Below are 18,986 nucleotides of genomic sequence, written 5' to 3' on the forward strand. Positions count from 1 at the left end.
TTCGGACATATTGTCAGGAGGGACCAGTCGCTGGAGAAGGACATCACGTTTGTTAAGGCGGAGGGTCAGAAAAAGAGGAAGACCGCCAACAAGATGGATTGGCAAAGCGGCAGCATCACTGGACTCAAGCGTGGCAATAGTAGTAAGGTTGGCCCAGGATTGAGCAGTGTTTTGTTCTGCTATGCATAAGGTCGCTATGAGTCAATACCAACTCGATGGCATTTACGAACAACAACAATTCAGGAGTTATCTGTGGCCTTAATGCTTAGATGGGTGTGTATTTTGGTATTTTTTTATGCCTCCAGTTATATGTGATCAGGAGGTGGGCTTCCCTTTTCACTCCTCTTCCTGAGAAATTTCAAGATGCCACTGTAGGTCACTGTGCGGAAACTCAGGATTTAATTTTCGGCCTATTTCCTTTTTTTTTTTTTTTTTTTATTTAATAACTTTGTTTCATGTGTATTCAATCTGGTGAGGTCCAAGTATATAGTTGCCTTTTATGTTGAAAAAAGGTATTTGCAATGAAGAAGTTATTGGTCTTACAAAATTCTATCATGTGATCTTCAAAATCATCTCTATTACCTACGTCATATTTTCCAGTTATTCATTCTCTCTCTTTATTTCCAACTTTTGCATTCCATTCGTCAGTAATTATTATTGCATTTTGATAGCATACTCGATCAATTTCAAACTGATAAAGTTCTTAGAATTTTTCAGTTTCATCATCACTGATTTTAGTCGTGGGTGTGTGTTTGAATAATAGTGGTATTAACTGGATTTCCTTATATAAGTATTCATATTTTCATATCATAGACAGCAATATATTTCTTTTTTTTTTTTTAATTAAATGTTTTTATTTTGGATTGAGTGCAAGTTTACAGGGCACATCATCAGCTTCACATTCAACCATTCATATAGCTTGTTTCATTACATTGATTATTATCCCCTCCATATATCATCAGTTAACAGTGTTTCTCTCTATCCTCTTTAGCTTTTTTTTTTTGGTTTGGGGGGGGGGGGAATTGCCTTTTTGGAATTTACAGTCTCGGCTTTTAGGGAAGGTTTTTACATTTGTCTGTGGATATCCAGGGTTCATGTATGAGATTACTAACAAGCATTACTGAATAATCAGATGAGGGACGGCCTATTTCCTTTTCAGTCTGCCTGTCCTGCTCCACAATTCCCATTCAGGCCTTTTTCCTAGTGATAAAGAGTTCAGGGCTGGCTGTGGCTGTTTTGCACAGCTGTTTGGTTTTAAGTGGAAACTGTCACTTTAAATTTCAAGGACATCTGTGCACACGTGCAGTAGAACCCTCCAGGCTTTGGGATGAGGTATCCACTCTCTCAGGCACCCCTTCTATCTAGTCACTAGAATGGAGGTGCACAGATAGCAAGAGACCAATAAACAGATTAAAATAAAAAAGAATGTCCACACCTTTATCTCCACAGTTCTATCAGGCGTCTGTGACTGCTCTGATACTTCCCCCCATATAGACTGACCTCCCAGATCCACTGTTAATATAATTTTATTCTGTTCTTGACTCTTCCTTTTGTCGATATGAGTTCAGAGTGATACTGCCACATACGTCATTCTCTGGTTATTGTCTGTTCTTGTTGGTTTTCATTTCACAGAACTTCCTTTAGGATACTTTTCATAGCAGGGTTGGCTTTGGCAAAATCCCTTAACTTCTGTTTATCCTGGAATGTTTTGATTACACCGTTGTATTTGACTAACAACTTTGCTGGGTAGAGAATTCTTGGTTGACAGTTATTTTTTTCTTTCAAGATTTTGTATATGTCTCCCCTTGCCTTCTTGCCTGCATGGTTTCTGTTGAGAGATCTGAACAGAAATCAGCTTACTATGATTTGCTTGCCTTTGTACTTCTCTTTTCCCTAGCTGCTTTCAGGGTACGAATCAGGCTGTGAACCACAAGGTCAGCAGTTCGGCGGGAGAAAAATGAGGCTTTCTGCTCTCGTAAAGATTAATAGCCTCAGAAACCCTGTACAGGACTGCTATGAGTCGGAAGCGACTCCACGGCACATAATAACAATAACAAGCTCTGCAATGCCATGGAGAAAGACTTCCATCTAGGTTAGTGCTCAAGTTTAATATATACATTAATCACCTAGACAAGTTGTCAAAATACAAATTCTCTTTCAATAAGTGTGGAGTGGGGTTATAGACGCCTATTTCTAACAAACTCCCAAAAGCTGCTGATGCTTCTGGGTCTACCAAAAATCTTTGAGCAGCAAGGATCTAGGTCACTTCACATCACTGAATGAGCACCTTTACTCAGACTTGGCCCTTTGTTCTAACATATATACAAATATGTTTGAAGCAAGTTAAAGTTATGTAGGAGTCCTGGTGTGACACTGTGGGTTTATGAGCCAGACTGCAAAGCACTGATTTCCACAACCTTGAACTGCAAGGTTGGCAATACAAGCTCACCAGCTGCTCCTCGGAAACCCTAAACAGCGTCGCTATGGGTCGGAACTGACTCGATGGCACTTAACAACAACAAAGTTATGTAAGTGGTAGGATGGCATATACCTTCAACATGCTTTTAAATAATTTTTTCCCATCGTGTCATTCAAATACACTAATTTACACCATACCTATGAACCTCCTACTCCATTGTGAATTAATTTTACATTGGCTGGGGCTGTGGAGCACATTACTCCTACCATTCCTTTAGCCATTTCCATGCACTTTTATAAGAAGGAAGCGCAAGGAAATAAACCTATCAAAACTAAAATAAAACCAGTAATACGAAATATCTTATTTCATGAATTCTTAACAAATAGGATGGGAAAATACCTTATTTATTTGGTTTGGAAATCAACCTTATTCATGACACCACCACAGGTGAATCAAGATCTCCTGACATGATGAAAAAAAAAACAAACCGGCTTTGTTTTTATGAGAATTAGATACTGTGGGTCTCCACAAAGGGGAGATTAAGGTTTATAGCAATGGCTCTCAATTTTTAGTGAACTACAGAACCACCTAGTTTCTTAAAACAAATTGTTGGGCCCCAACTAATTCAGAAAGTCTAGGTGGTGTCTCAGTACCTGCATTTTTTCATAAATTCCCAGGTGATGTTGATACTACAGACTTTGAGAACTGCTGGTTTAGAGCAATGTTTCCCAAAGCGTAACAAGGAAAGAACTGGTCACAAGCTTGTTCTTTGATACAAAATTTTACGGAGAAATACGTAACTATGTTTGGCAAAAACTATATACTACAACAACTCCCTTTTTCAACATTCACCTTGTTTGTTAGGTGCCATCAAGTTGGTGTCAACTCAACGACTATATGCATAACAAAACAAAACAGTGCCTAGTTCTGTAACAATCTCACAATCGTTATGCCTCCGCCCATTGCTACTGCCACTGTGCCAATCCATCTTGGAGGTCTTCCTCCTTTTTGCTGACCCTCCACTTTACCAACATGACTTTGAGGAGGCAGTTCTTCCAGAATCGTATATTGACTAGCTCATCTCGCAGCACTACGTTGTTGTTAAGTGCCTTTGAGTCAGTTCTGACCCATAGCGACCTTATATAGGATTTCTGAGGAGCAGCTGGTGAGCATGAACTGCCGACCTTGCAGTTCAAACCGACTCTGCAGTCCAGCGCATTAACCCACAGCGCCACATCAGGACTCCCCAGCACTATATCTGACAGTATTCTGGTGCTGATAGCATGCTTTTCGTAACGTTTTCATTGACTAAATATTTGGAAGTAGTCCATCTCTTAGTCTAGAAGCTCAGCTGAAAGTTTTCTGCCATGGGTGACCTTGCTGGTATTTAAAATACCAGTGGCATAGCTTCCAGGCTCCTAGCAACATGCAAGTCAGCACAGTACAACATGCTGACAGACAAGTGGTGGATCAGAGCCTTTGGAAAACTCAAAAGCACCACAATAAAGAGATCTCATTTGTCCATAGAATTCTTTATGTTAAATAATACTAGAATGTAGAACATACTTTTAAAAACTCAAGAAATTAAGTAAGATCACACTACTAGAAAACAGCAGGACTGGGATTATAATTTAGCTATTGTGATTCCTCACCTCTTTCATTATTCCAAATCAAAGAAAATCCGTGCCTGTCTCCTTTTGCTAAATATATAAGTGTAAAGCAAAGTACACTAAGGCTTAATTCAGACTTCCTAAATAGTAACTTTATTGACATATAATTCACATACCATAAAATTACTCTCTTGAAATATTGGTGGTTGAAAAACACCACTTCAAGGTTTTTATGGTTGTGTAACCACAACCATTATCTAATTTCAGTCTATTTTTCATCACCCCCCCCCAAAAAAAAAAAAAAAAAAAACAAAAACAAATACCTCACAACCACCTCTACCTCTCACCTATGTACTTAATCCAAGGAAATGATCTACTTTCCACCTCAATGCACTTGTCTATTGGGGAAATTTCATACAGATGGAATTACACAATACATGGTCTTTTGTGTGTGGTTTCTTTCTTAACATTTTCAAGATTTGTCCATATTTTCAACACATTAAAACTTCATTCCTTTTTACTGCTAAATAACATTCTATGTATCAATAAGTCACATTATATTTAATCATCCATCAGTTAGTTGATGGACATTTGGGTTGTTACAACTATTTTATGAATACTATAATTCACACACTATTATGAATATTGTATCCTATGAATATTCACAAGATTGTATTATTAAAGGTAATGAGTTTTTGAATTGTCTTTACCAAAATTTTACTTGCATATAGTATTAATGACCACATTCCACTGGGTCTTTATGTTTAACCTTTTTGAGGAAATGCCTTTCCAACGTAACAGTCACTTTAATTACCACCACCAGCAATGTCTGAGAGCTTCAATTTCTTTACATCTTCATTAATGTTACTGTGTCCATCTTTTTTATTATGTCCACTCTACTGGGTATGTGGAGTCCTAGTGTGATTTGAACCACAGGGTCGGCAGTTCAAACTCACTAGCTGCTCCTTGGAAACCTATACAGGGTCGCTATGAATCGGAATCAATTAGATGGCAATGTTAACAACAACAATGCCCACCTGGAGTCCTGCTGTGGCACTGCAGGATAAGCATTGGACTGTTAACCACAAACCCTCCAGCTTCTCCTCGAAAACCTTAAAACAGTCACTATGAACCAGAATTGACTCAATGACACTAAACTCCAATGCCACCTAAGATCTGTGTATCTCTAATCAATGAAAACTAAAAACAAGCTTCCCTGTGAAGATTTACTATAGCAATGAACCCTTAGGATTGCTCCCATTGAAGATATTATTCTTGCATCTACTATTGGTTTAAGACTCGGTCTTTGTGTAGCCAATCAAAACTTGCTTTGAGTTGTTAGTCTTACTTTCAAAGACTGCTGTTGTAGTTGTTAAGGGCCATCAAGTCGATTCCAACTTATAGTGATGCTATAAAGGGTTTCCAAGGAGTGGCTAGTGTGGTTGAATCTCCTACCCTGCCATCAACACTCATGGAAGCAGCAGTCAAGAAATCAAATGATGTACCGTAGTACACAAATCTGCTTTACAAGACCTCTTTAAAGTGCTGAAGAGCAAAGATGTCAGCTTAAGGACTAAGGTGCGCCTGACCCAAGCCATGGTATTTTCAATAACCTCATATGCATGTGAAAGTTGGACAGTGAATAAGACTGTAAAAGAATTAATGCATTTGAGTTATAGTGTTGGAGGAGAATATTTAAAGTACCATGTACTGCCAGAAGAACAAGCAAATCTGTGTTGGAAGAAGTGCAGCCAGAGCGCTCCTTGGAAGCTAAGACGGCCAAACTTCACCTCTCATACTTTGGACATATTGTCAGGAGGGACCAGTCACTGGAGAAAGATATCATGTTTGGTACGGTGAAGGGTCAGAGAAAAAGAAGAAGACCCCCAACAAGATGGACTGTACAGTGGCAGCAGCAATGGGCTCAGGCATAGCAACGATTGTGAGGTTGGCACAGAACCAGGTAGTATTTTCTTCTGTTGTGAAGAGGGTCACTGTGAGCCAGTACTGACTCGATGGCACCTAACAACAACAACCTTACCATTGGCAGTCCAGTGATTATCCTACAGCACCATGGCAGAATCACATTCAAAGACTACAAGGTAGCAATATGGCATGAAAAAAAGTTACAACAAGAAGCTACCTACTCTGTAACACAGAAATGCTTTGACACAAAACTTTGCTTTATAAAAACTGACATCTTCAAATATAATGATACGTAGCACAAGTTTCTTGGCTATGGCAGTACATCTATCTTTAAAAATGTCTACAAGTTTTGAAATTTCTATTGACATTTTGGTAAACTTATTCAACAAAAGTCAATTGAGAAGAATCATTTAGAATTTACAGAAAGGCACTGTGAAACCTCTGGTTGTTGTTAAGTGCCATCGAGTAGATTCGGACCCACAACAATCCTATATAAGATTTCCCAAGAGCAGCTAGTGAGCTTGAACTCCAATCTTGTAGTTCAAAGCAACTGAAGTCCAGTACATGAACCCACAGTGCCACACCAGGACTCAAAAATCTATGATACCTACTATTATTTGAGTCCATCTTAGGCAATTTAGTTAATTTCCTTGGGTAGAGTTTAAGATAGACCTAGCACAATGTTTAAGAAAAAGATAGGCAAGAATAAACATTATGTGTTTAAAAATAGAAAAATTTCAATAATGACCACTTTAGTAATTGTATACTAAGGAGCTCTGGTAGCATAGTGGTTAAGAATTGGCATGCTAACCTCAAGGTCGGCAGTTCAAAACTACCGCTGTTCCACGGGAGAAAGATGAGGCTTTCTGCTCCTGTAAAGATTTACAGCCTCAGAAACCCTGTGCCAACTCCACGGTACTTAACAACAAAAAAAGACTAATAGAAACACTTATTCTTCCCAACCAATCACACAGGTGTAGGATCAAGATGGGCTTATAAAATTTCTTGGACTTACCTCATCTATGTTTCTAAGCCATTTGCTGATGTTTTCAAAACTTTTACCATTGGTGATGTCATATACTAGCATAATACCCATTGCTCCTCTGTAGTAGGAGGTAGTGATCGTATGAAATCGCTCCTGGCCTGCTGTATCCCTGAAATAAACAGTCAATAACTTGTATTAAGCATTTTGATATTACTGTATTCCAAGTAAAGAACAAAAGAATAGTTTGGCAAGACAGACACAACTTAAAACCCTCAGCATACTATAATGCTAAACAGAACGGCCATTCATTTCATTTTTACGTATCCAATAATTAAAGCTCCTATAAATATGAAAAAGTAAAAAAATTAGTGACCTATAAATACAGGATAGAAATAGGGAAGTAAACACAACAGAAAGCAGAAACATGCAACTTCTGGAGTTATTTAATGAACATCAACAAGCACCATGAAATCTGTTGAAAATCCATTACATATGTGTTTAAGAGTGCTGGTGTGGCACTGTGGGTTAATGCAAGGATCGGTGGTTCAAGCTCATCATTCACTCCTCAGAAACCCTATACAGGGTCACTACAGGTCAGAACCGACTTGCGGGCACTTAACAACAAATATATCTATGTACACACACACAGTTGTTTTTTTTTTTAACTTTGTATGGGAATTAGGTGAAGACTTACAAAGAAAATCTATTTTTCACTCAACAGTTCATACACATATCGTCACCCCCTAACAATGTAACATCATTTACACCAATTTCTCCTTTTATTTCCTGTTTTCATTCCTCATTTCTAAGCATTCTGAACTTTGTCCTTGCGTACAGGCTGCCCTTTTGATCACAAATGATTGATTATTGTAAAGTGTGCACACCACCCTAGTATTACTGTTCCCTTTATAGACCTGTCCATTGTTGAGCTGAAAACTAAGCCATGGGGTGAGTTCATATTTGAAGGATGACTGTAGGTCATAAACTCTGGGGGTACCATTCATCTTTATATAATCATATAGATACATCTATGTTGTTGTTAAGTGCTGTCAAGTCGGTTCTGACTCATGGCAGCTAGTATAGGGTTTCTGAGGAGTAGCTGGTGAGTTTAAACTGCCGACCTTGAGGTTCAGTGCTTATCCTACAGTGCCACACCAGGACTCTGTAGGTACATCTAATGTTGTTGTTGTTGTTAACTGCCATCGAGTCGGTTCCAACCCATAGAGACCCTGAACAGGGTTTCCGAGGCTATAAATCTTTATGGGAGCAGAATACATGCACACAAGTGTACATATGTTGCTGTTAGGAACTGTTGAGTTGGTTCCAACTGACAGTGACGCTATGCACAACAAATTAAAACACTGCCCCAGCCTCAAAATTTTATGTGTGAACCCATTGTTAGTGCCATTGTGTCAATCCATCTCATTTAGGGTCTTCTTTTTTGCTGACCCTCCACTTTACCCAGCATAATATCTATCCTTCGCCAGGAAATGGTCCCTCCTGACAACATGTCCAAAGCACAAGGGAAGTGGAGCAGTCTGGCTATTTGATTCCTGAGTAGTCTATCTGGTGAGGTCCACATGTTGCCATTTATGTTGTTGAAGAAACATATCTGGAGTGAGTAAGTCACTGGTCTTGCAAAATTCTATCTTGAGTTCTCCAGCATCATTTCTATTACTACAACTGTATTTTCCAACTAACTATCTTTAGTCTTTGCTTCCAACTTTCACATTCCAATCACCAGTAATTATCATCAATACATCTTGATTGCATGTTTGATCAACTTCAGACTGAAGAGGCTGGATGCTGTTAAATGCCGTCAAGTCAGTTTCAACTCCTAGCGACCCTGTATTTCCAAGGAGAAGCTGGTGTGTTTGAATCGCCGACCTTGTGGTTCATAGCCCAGTGCTGATCCTATAGTGCCACACCAGGAGTCCAAATTCTTCAATTTCATTATCACTGGTTTTAGTGGTTGATGTGCAAATTTGAATAATAGTGGTACTAACTGGTCTTCCTTGTAGGTATATGATGTTATCCTATCACAGACAGCAATGTATTTCAAGATGTTTTTTGTTTTTTATGAAAGAGACACCATTCATCTTCAGTCTAGCTTTCCTTGCATAGCAAAAGCAAGTGATTTATGTGATTAACTATATCTTTCTTCAATCCCCATACTTTTTATTGGAAGGGTGGTCTAGTATTCTCTTTAGTTCCCATTATACTGTGGGATTCTGTCACGGACAAGGCACTTAAATAGATAACCAATTCAGCTGACCATCTTCCCTCCCCATCCCAACTCCCTATGGGGGGGGTATGACACAAGGATATCTCTGTCACCCCTTGGCGCTGGTATGGGGGTACTCTTAAATGTTAGACCTTGGAAGAACCCAGGCTGTGACCTCCAGATACAGCATTGAGGGGGAAGAGGGTTCTGATGTCAGAGTCAGAAGACAGAGTTTCATGGCAGCAGCCACCACTCAGTGAAGGGCAACAGGGCAGGGGGCCACAGGAGGTGGGTCTCTACAAAGAAGGGAAACGGCTTGTTCAGGCCTCCTAGAGACTGTCAACCCCACAGAAAAGGTCCTACACTACCTGCACATCCTCCCTAGGCACTGGATAAGTGTAGGATAGGTGGGGGAGGCAGTCATTAGGTGGCGCAGAATTTCTTCCCCCAGTTGTCTGGTGAGCATAGTATAGTACTGGCACAGAGAAGGTATTCATTAAATGATTTTTCTATGAGTGAACAGAGCAAAGGGGGCGTGAGCAAGAAAGCTCAGGCTGGGACCCTGGGACCACGCTTGTCATTCAGAAAATAGCAATTTAAAAAATGTAAAAATCCTTTTTCTATCTCCCACCAAATTCTAGGCTCAGAAAGAAATGGGAGAGGAGTACCTTTATTCCAACCATTCTTCCTCCCCTAAAAAACCCATATACACATACTTATATGGCACTGCCAGTGGGTCCTGGTTACAGGTGGTTAATGTATTTGTAGAGGGTGGGGCTTGGGTGATGGGAGCAGCCCTGGACCCTGGAGAAGCTGAACTCTGAGGTCATAAGAGCAGACCCTACTCCCTAATAGATGCTAACAGATCACCTCCCCTCTCAGGCAGAGATTGGTGGGATTGTATCAGTTCCCATGGAGGCCATGGGAGGGAGTGGGAGTGGTTTCTCAAGCCAGTCTGGATAGTAGTGAGCTGTAGGTGAGTCCAGGCAACAACAGCTACCTTGGCTGCCAAGAAATTTAAAAGTTAATTAAAAAAAAATTAATCACGGCAACTAAATTGACCCACCAATGTCGAATCAATTTAGACTAACAGCGACGCTACAGGACAGAATCGAGCTCTGCCCTAAGGTTTCCAATACTGCAAATCTTTACAGAACCAGACTACTTCATCATCTCCCTTGGAGATGGTTTCAAACCTTTGAACTTTCGGCTAGCAACCCAAAGCTTAACCCACTACACCACCAGGGCTCTTTCCTTTAGAGATAGTTGTTACTGTTGTTCGGTGCCATTGAGTAGGTTCAGACTCATAGCAAACCTACACACAACAGAACGAAAACACTGCCTGGTTCTGAGTCATCCTCACAATCGTGGTTACTCTTCAGCTCATTGCTGGTGTCACTGTGCTAACCCATCTCGCTGGGGTCTTCCTCTTTTCCGATGACCCTCCACTTTACCAAGCATGATGTCCTTCTTCAGGGATTGGCCCCTCCTGATAATATGTCTTAAGTATAAGAGACAAAGTCTCGCCATCTTGGCTTTTAAGGAACAGTCTGACAACTTCTTCCAACACAGATAGATTTGTTTGTTCTTCTGGCAGTCCATAGTCTGACAACTTCAATCTTTTCCCTATTTATACAGATGTAATTTATTGGTTCAGTAATGAGAATTTTTGTTTTCTTTACATTCAGGTATAACCCACCCATTCTTCTCATTTCTAATATCCTAGTTTCTCTTTTATTAGTATTATCTATGTAGTTACAGGATGTTTTTCATCAGGTGTAATTACAAATGGTCTCATTAAAAAAAAAAATCAAAGGTTCTGCCTGCAATGGAGCCAGAGATGATGACGTGGAGCGATGGAGCAGCTGGAGACTTTAGATCCAGAGAGAGAGAGCAACTGTGTGCTGAAGACCTGGGTGGCACGGGGGAAGAATTGCATGGAGGGGATCGTAACCATAGCAATGAGGCGATATATACGATAGAATGAACTTAAAACTAATGTTCTCCCATGTAAACTATCACATAATTCACAATTAAAACATTTAAGAAAAAAAATAATAAAATAAAATACTAACAACAACAAAAAAAAATCAAAGGTTCATCTCATCAAAGCATTAGAAATAGCCTCATTTTCTTTTCTGAACTGGTTTAAAGAGCAGTTAAAAGTCTCCTAGTTAAAATCCAAGACAAAGAGTATAAAGGACCTGGGCTACCAGTAGTGTTTAAAGCTAGAGTGTAGGAGGGATCGATAACCTTCATTTCCATTTCTGTCATAAGTAATAATCACTGTGAGAAAAGTACTCTACTATGAATACAATCCCAACACTTCTACCTATTCTGTATTTCCTCCTTCCCTACTAATTCACGTTACATAATTAGCAAATTACATACACACTTCAGTGTCAAATCTATGAATAATTTTTCTACCAGGAAAGGGTGCACTGCAAAAGAATATTTTACAAAGCCGAAATCAACAACGGCTAAAGGAAATTTTATATTATAATGCTGACTAGCTGAAAAATACCAAATCATGGCCTCTACAAAAAGAAGGGGTTCTGGTGTGGTGCTGTAGGATAGGTACTAGACTGCTAACCACAAGGTTGGTGAATCAAACTCACTAGCCACTCAAAAACGCTATACAAGGTGTCATTATGAGTCATAAACAATTCAAGGGCATGTAACAACAGTAACAAAAAGAAAGGTGGTCATTAAGTTCCATGGAGTCAGTTCTAACTCATAGCAACCCTGTACAGGGTTTCCAAAGAGCAGCAAGTAGGTTTGAACTGCCAACCTTGTGGTGGTACAGTGCAGTGCTGCTCCTGCAGCAAACCACACCAGGAGTCCAAAAAAGAATAAAGGAAAGGTAATCACTATTTATATATGCTTTTGATCTATGGTATACTTCTCCTGGACCAATAAACAACATTCTTACCAACGAAGTTGTTAAGGACTTCATTCTTCTTGGATCAACTATCAACATTCATGGAAGCAGCAGTCAAGAAATCAAACGATGTATTATTGCATTAGACAAATCTGCTGCACAAGACCTTTTTAAAGTGTTGAAGAACAAAGATGTCAGCTTGAGGACTAAGGTGCGTCTGACTCAAGCCATGGTATTTTCAATAACCTCATATGCATGTGAAAGTTGGACAGTAAATGAGGAAGACCATAGAAGAATTGATATTTTTGAGTTATGTATGGTGTTGGAGGAGAATACTGAAAGTGCCATGGACTGCCAAAAGAACCAACAGATCTGTGTTGGAACAAGTACAGCCAGAGTGCTCCTTGGAAGCCAGGATGGCCAAACTTCATCTCTCATATTTCGGACATATTGTCAGGAGGGACCAGTTGCTGGAGAGGATATCATGTTTGGTAAGGTGAAGGGTCAGAAGAAAAGATTAAGACACCCAGCGAGATGGATTGGCCAAGTGGCAGCATCAATAGGCTCAAGCATGGCAACAAAAGTGAGGTTGGCCCAGGATAGGGCAGTGTTTGGTTTTGGCCCTATGAGTTGGCACCAACTTGATGACACCAAACGACACTTCTCCCAGAATTTTGTCTCTTCCACCAATTATCCCCCTTTTCATACGATCCTCTTGCTATATATATTTAACCTTTCTCTAATGTTTTTCACTCTGTTGTGCATAAGGTCACTATGAGTCGGAAAGGACTCAACCCCACCTAAAAACAACAACAATACTCTATTTCTGGAGTCCTGCTGTGGCATTGTGGATAAGAACTAGACTGTTAACTGTAAGGTTGGTGGTTCAAATCCACCAGCTGCTCCTTGGAAACCCTATGTAGGGTCACTATGAGTGGGAACCAAGTCAATAGCTCTTGACAGCAACAACATACCGTTTTCAAATGTACATTTCCTACATTTATACATTTCAATATGACTACACTAAAAGGACTGTGAACTGCGAGGTCAGCAGTTCGAAACTACCAGCTGTTCCGCGGGACAAAGAGGAGGCTTTTCTGCTCCCGTAAAGATTTACAGCCTCGGAAACCCTGTACAGGGTTGCTATGAGTCAAAACCGACTCCACGGCACATAACAACAACAACAACAACAACACTAAACTACAACATATCTATCCCACAAAAAGACCTCAAACCTTGACTATTGAATTTCAAATGATCCTTTTCCTGGGTCCTGCCTGGATTCTCATTTTACTGGTTCCTGCCAGTTATTACAAGAAAGCAGTGAAAACTGAAAATAATTTACTTCAAATCTGGCAGCAATGGCTTTGCTTCACTACTTCTAAGTTAATTGGTGACCCCTTGCCCGGGACTAAAATTAGCCACAGCTGCTTGTTCATTTGTCAAACTATTTTCAGTTTTGCACATGAGCACACACAGGACTAGGGCCAGTAGGGTGAACCTCATAAGCAAAAGCAGGTATTCAATAGCTAAATAAAGAACAATTAAACAATGTGTATGTTCACAATGTCTTTTTATGTCACCGTAATACAGCTTTAGTCTGTTTACAAAATCACTTGTTTTGTTTTCTTCTGCTATTGAAGAAGTTTCTCCAGCCTATGCAGTATGATTAAGAGTCTGAAATTATTAACCAACGAGAAATTTTTCTTTACAAAATACCTACACAGCTGAAAGAATGTCATTACATCCTATTTTTGTTCACTGACATTAATAAGGAGTGATACGTTCCTAGGAACTAAAATAATGTTATCTCCTTAATTGTTAGTCCTATAGACTACATGCAGGGCAGGGAGACTGAGGACTTTTGACTTTTATAATGACATTTTTAGCCCAGGCACTGGCAGCATTGGGACAGGCAGAGGCAACATCGATGTGAACTTCAAGGCAGAGGTCCCAAATGTCCTGTTTGTGTCTTTTGGTAATGTAGTAAATTTGTTCTCTACTTTATAAATTGCTGTTGTTAAGTGCTAAAGAGTCGGATCCAACTCATAGCGATCCTGTACAGAGTTTGAGGAGGAGCTGGTATGAACCACCAACCTGTGGTTAGCAAGTTCACATGTTGAGTTTTATTTTAACAAGACCAGAATTATCTCACAACTATATATTCTACACCCAAAATACCATGAGTTAAAATCATGTTTACTTCACTAAAAAAGTTTCCAAAGTAAAAAGCCTGATGCCTGCCCTCATGAAGCTTACATGCAAGAAAACATATATAATCACAGTTTGATATCAGCTTGTTGTTGTTATGTGCTGTGGAGTAGGTTCCGACTCATAGCAACCCTGTACAGGGTTTCTGAGGCTGTAAATCTTTACAGGAGCAGAAAGCCTCATCTGTCTCCTGCGGAACAGCTGGTAGTTCCAAACTGCTGACTGTAAGGTTCGCAGCCCAATTTGTAACCACTATACGCTACCAGAGCTCCTTCACTAAAAATACCAGTAAGATTAATAAAGTGGCCTGATGGAGAATAGGGTAGGAAGGAGGGGACATTTATAACATAAAGGGGGCAGTAGTTAATCTTACAGTCCAGGAACAGAGGACCCTAGAGCCATCAAGGGAGAAGAGCACCAGCAGAATATGAGACCCTATCCGGAGAGGCAGCAACACCAGAGATGGAGGCAGAGATGATAACATGGAGAGATAAAGCAGCTGAGGGACTCTAGACTCATGGAAAGAGAAAGGCTGTGTGCTGGCAGCCAGGCAGCAAGCTGCACATTGTAGAATGTGCCCTTGGGTTGTTCAAATGATTATATATTCCCGAGTGTTTTTGAGTACATCAAAAGCAAAACAAAAACAACATAGGGAAGAAAAGCAAATACTGGTGAATGATTGGAAGGGATTATAATCATTGCAATGAAACGAAATACAATATGGTGAGTACAAAACCAATGTTCTCCCATGTAAACTATCACTTAATTCACAATAAAAGCTTAAAAAAAAAAATGAGGGAAGGGGCCATCAGTAAGGACTTCTTTATAGATGTGATGTTTAGAAGACAAGTACGAACAGTCAGCAACCAAAGGCATTCAGAGAATGGCAAATGCAGATAATAAACGAGGGCTTCAAAAAGTTCATGGAAAAAATCGAATGAAGGGGCAATGGAACTTTCATGCTTATGGAGCATCTATATTTACAAGGCTCTGTCTAAGCGTTACACATACAACCATAAATAAGATAGATACAGCCTCCACTCTCAAAAAGTTTAGATCCTAGTGATGGGGACAATAATAAACACATTAAAAAAATATGGTAAGTTCAAAATATTGAAAAATTCTATTACGAAGATAAACTAAGATAAATGTGATAATGCTAGAAGAGACTAGGCTGCTTTAGCAAATCATCATGGAAGGGCTCTGCGGATAAAAATGAGCTGAGATATGAATGAATGCATGCAGCAGGGCAAAGATATGAAGAAAAGCATTTCAAGCAGAAGAACAGTAAATGTATAAACATCCTGAGATGAGAACCTGCTTGACATACTTAAGGGAAGAAAAACAAGCCATAATGCTTGGAGCACAGCTGGTGAAAGTAAAAGGTAAGAAAGTTGTTGTTGTTAAGCAACCCTATCCAGGGTTTCCAAGAAGGGGTTGGTGGATTTGAACCACTGACCTTGCAGTTTTAAACTGATCTTATCGCCAAGTGCTTATCCTATAGTGTCATACCACGACTCCACAGCACCAGAGCAGCAGCATTTAGGAGTTTTCCATTTTATTTCTGTTGCAACAGGAAGCCTCTGGAATGGAGTGGTGCTTTAAAACATTCAGTTTAACTATGGGTGTGTATGTGTTTGTAGGGAGGAGTAGGGAAGACAAGGCATGTACAACAATCCTAAATTGGAAAACACCTTCTCATTCTCAGTGAAATTAATGGAGATCTGTTTTGATGGAGATTATTAACACAGGGAAAGTGAACAAAACAAGATAAGATCAGAGAGGTGGGTGGAGGTTCATCCCATAAACTGTGTTAAGGAATTTAGATTTGGAGTTTACATTTTCATTTGCAATGCATTGCAAATCAAAAAGGTTTATAAAGGGGAAAAATGATGTTCATGGTCCAATTTATGTGAGAAAAGGGTTACTCTGGCTGCTCTGTGAAAAAATATTGGGAGAAGGTCAATATTGGGTGACTGTGTTGATGCAACAAGATATAGACAGCGGTATGACTCTCCCTAAGGAGCTCTGGTAGCGTAGTGGTTACGAATCGGGCTGCGAACCTTAAGGTCAGCGGTTCGAAACTACCAGCCGCTCCACGGGAGAAAGATGAGGCTTTCTACTCCCGTAAGGATTTACACCCTCGGAAACCCTGTACAGGGTCGCTATGGGTCGGAACCGACTCGACGGCACTTAACAACAACAACAATGACTCTCCCTGACAGGACTGACAAATATATGGAAAATTTAGGCAGCAAAAGATACTATAGTGGGATCTTTCTGCAGATCTGGGATTTAAAGTATCACTGAATTGTAAATGTATAATTTGTTGAGCTGGCAAATGTTTTAGTGTATATATTGTGGTTTAAAAGAAAGTCACAGCTGCTCCTTTTATCAGCCAGAGGCTAATTTTGTCGACCCTATATACACAACTGTTGTGCACAAGGTCGCTATGAGTCGGTACTATTCTGTTGTTAACAACAATAACATACACACAACAGAGTGAAATACTGTTGAGTCCTGCGCCAAGCTCACAATCACTGCGGTATTTGAGTTCCACTGCTGCTGCCACTGTGTCAATCTTTGGGGGATTGAAGATCTTGGGGGTCGTCTTCTTTTTATCCAACTTCCACTTTAGCAAACATGATATCCTTCTCCAGGGACTGGTCCCTTCTGACAACATGTCTAAACTATGAGAGATGAAATGTGGTCATCTTAGCTTCTAAGGAACATTCTGGCTGTACTTCTTCCAATATAGACTTGTTCATTCTTTTGGCAGTTCATGGTACTTTTTTTTTTAATGTTTTATTGTGGATTATGTGATAGTTTACTATGGGAGAACATTAGCTTTACATTTATCCTATCATATATCATTTCATTGCCATGATTACAATCCCCTCCATGCATCATCAAACAACCAAAAGGGTATATGTACCCCACAAGTTTGCTGTGGTACTTTTAATATGCTCCTTCAACACTGTAACTCAAATGCACCAATTCTTCCATGGTCTTCTTTATTCATTGTCCAACTTTCACAAGCATATGATGTTACTGAAAATACCATGGCTTCGTCCTCAAAGTGATAGCTTTTCTTTGAACACTTTAAAGAAGTCTTTGTGAAGCAGATTTGCCTGATGCAGTATGTCATTTGGTTTCTTGACTGCTGCTTCCATGAGTGTTGATGGCAAAGCTGAGCAAAATGAAGTCTTTGACAACTTCTATCTTTTCTCCATTTATATGGATGCTATTTATTGGTCCAGTGGTGAGGATTTTTGTTTTGTTTACATTTGAGATGCAACCCATACTGAATGCTGTGGTCTTTGATCTTCATTAAGTATTTTAAGTCCTCTGCTTTCAGCAAGTAAGGTTGCATCTTCTAATGAACATTCCTCCAATCCTGATGCCATGTTTTCCTTCATGTAACCCAGGTTCATAAATTATTTACTCAGCATACAGAATGAAAGGGTATGGTTAAAGAATACAACCCTGGTGCACACCTTTCCTCATTTTAAACCATTCAGTGTTCCCTTGTATTGTTCTAATGACTGTGTCTTGGTCTAGGTACAGGTTCTTAATGAGTACAATTAAATGTACCAGAATACTCATTCTCCAAAATGTTGTCTATAGCCTGTCATGACACACATAATCAAAAGCCTTTGCATAGTCAATAAAGCACAGGTACACATCTTTCTGGTATCCTCTGCTTTCAGCCAAGATCCATCTGACGTTAGCAATGATATTCCTCGATTCTCTTCTCATCTGAATCCAGCCTGAACCTCTGGACGTTCCTTGTTAATGTACTGTTAAAGTTGTTTTTGAGTTATCTTTAACAAATTTTCATATGCTACCTCCTGAAATGGTGGAAATGTTGACCATTTCTTTTTGGTACAGTGACTCTGTCTTCCATCTTTTGATGCTTTCTGCATTATTCAATACTTTGCCTACATTTTTAAGTGCGGCCGAGTTGGTTCCAACTTGTAGCAACCCTGCATAGGGTTTTCAAGGAGCCCATTTTGTTGTTGTTAAGTGCCACTGAGTCAGTTCCAACCCATAGCGACCCCTTATAGGGTTTCCAAGGAGCTGACGGTGAGCTTGAACTGCTGATACTGCAGTTCAAACAGCTTTGCAGTCTGGCGCTTAACCCACAGTGCCACACCAGGACTCCAAGGAGCCCATAGAAAAAATTAATGTCTCGACTTGCAATATTGAAGGGTTCTAAGGAGCCCATAGAACCGTTCAATATTTTAAGTCGAGACATAAATTTTTTCAAGTTGTTTAAACTTGAGAAATGCTGAGCATGGTCCTCCCTTTTGCTTTTCTAACTCCACATCTTAGCACATTTCATTATAATAATACTTGACTTTGTCTTCTCTAGATACACTTTGAAATTTCCTATTATTTTTTACCTCCTCATTTCTTCCATTTGCTTTAGCATCTCTACATTGCAGAACAAGAGTCAGAGTCTCTTCTGACATCCATTTTGGTCCTTTTCTCCTTAAGTCTGCTCCTGGCCACCAGTTTTTAGTCCTTCTCTTCTTAGTTGATGAATGTAGCGTCCTCAACCGCACCCCCTCTCCATGGCTCCATCTCTGCCTCCATCTCTGGCACTGCTGCTTCTCTGGATAAGATCCCACACTCTGCTTGTGCATTCCTCTCTTGATGGTCCTAAGGTCCTCTGTTTCTGGACTGTAAGATTAACCACTCCCCTTTTTTTGTTACAAAACTTCTAC

At 39.8% G+C, this 18,986-nt stretch overlaps 1 protein-coding gene across 1 annotated transcript in view; it reads right to left on the reverse strand.

Annotated features, from left to right (window-relative positions):
- The window catches only part of RAB10 (RAB10, member RAS oncogene family), a 101,526-nt gene that overhangs the window by 9,213 nt on the left and 73,327 nt on the right, over nt 1-18,986 (reverse strand). Inside the window, exon 3 of the mRNA XM_006835225.1 lies at nt 6,971-7,109. Coding sequence (XP_006835288.1) covers nt 6,971-7,109 — 139 coding nt within the window. The remainder of the gene's footprint in view (nt 1-6,970; nt 7,110-18,986) is intronic.

This window comes from Chrysochloris asiatica, unplaced genomic scaffold (assembly GCF_000296735.1).
Source record: "Chrysochloris asiatica unplaced genomic scaffold, ChrAsi1.0 scaffold00016, whole genome shotgun sequence".
Classification (NCBI taxonomy): domain Eukaryota; kingdom Metazoa; phylum Chordata; class Mammalia; order Afrosoricida; family Chrysochloridae; genus Chrysochloris; species Chrysochloris asiatica.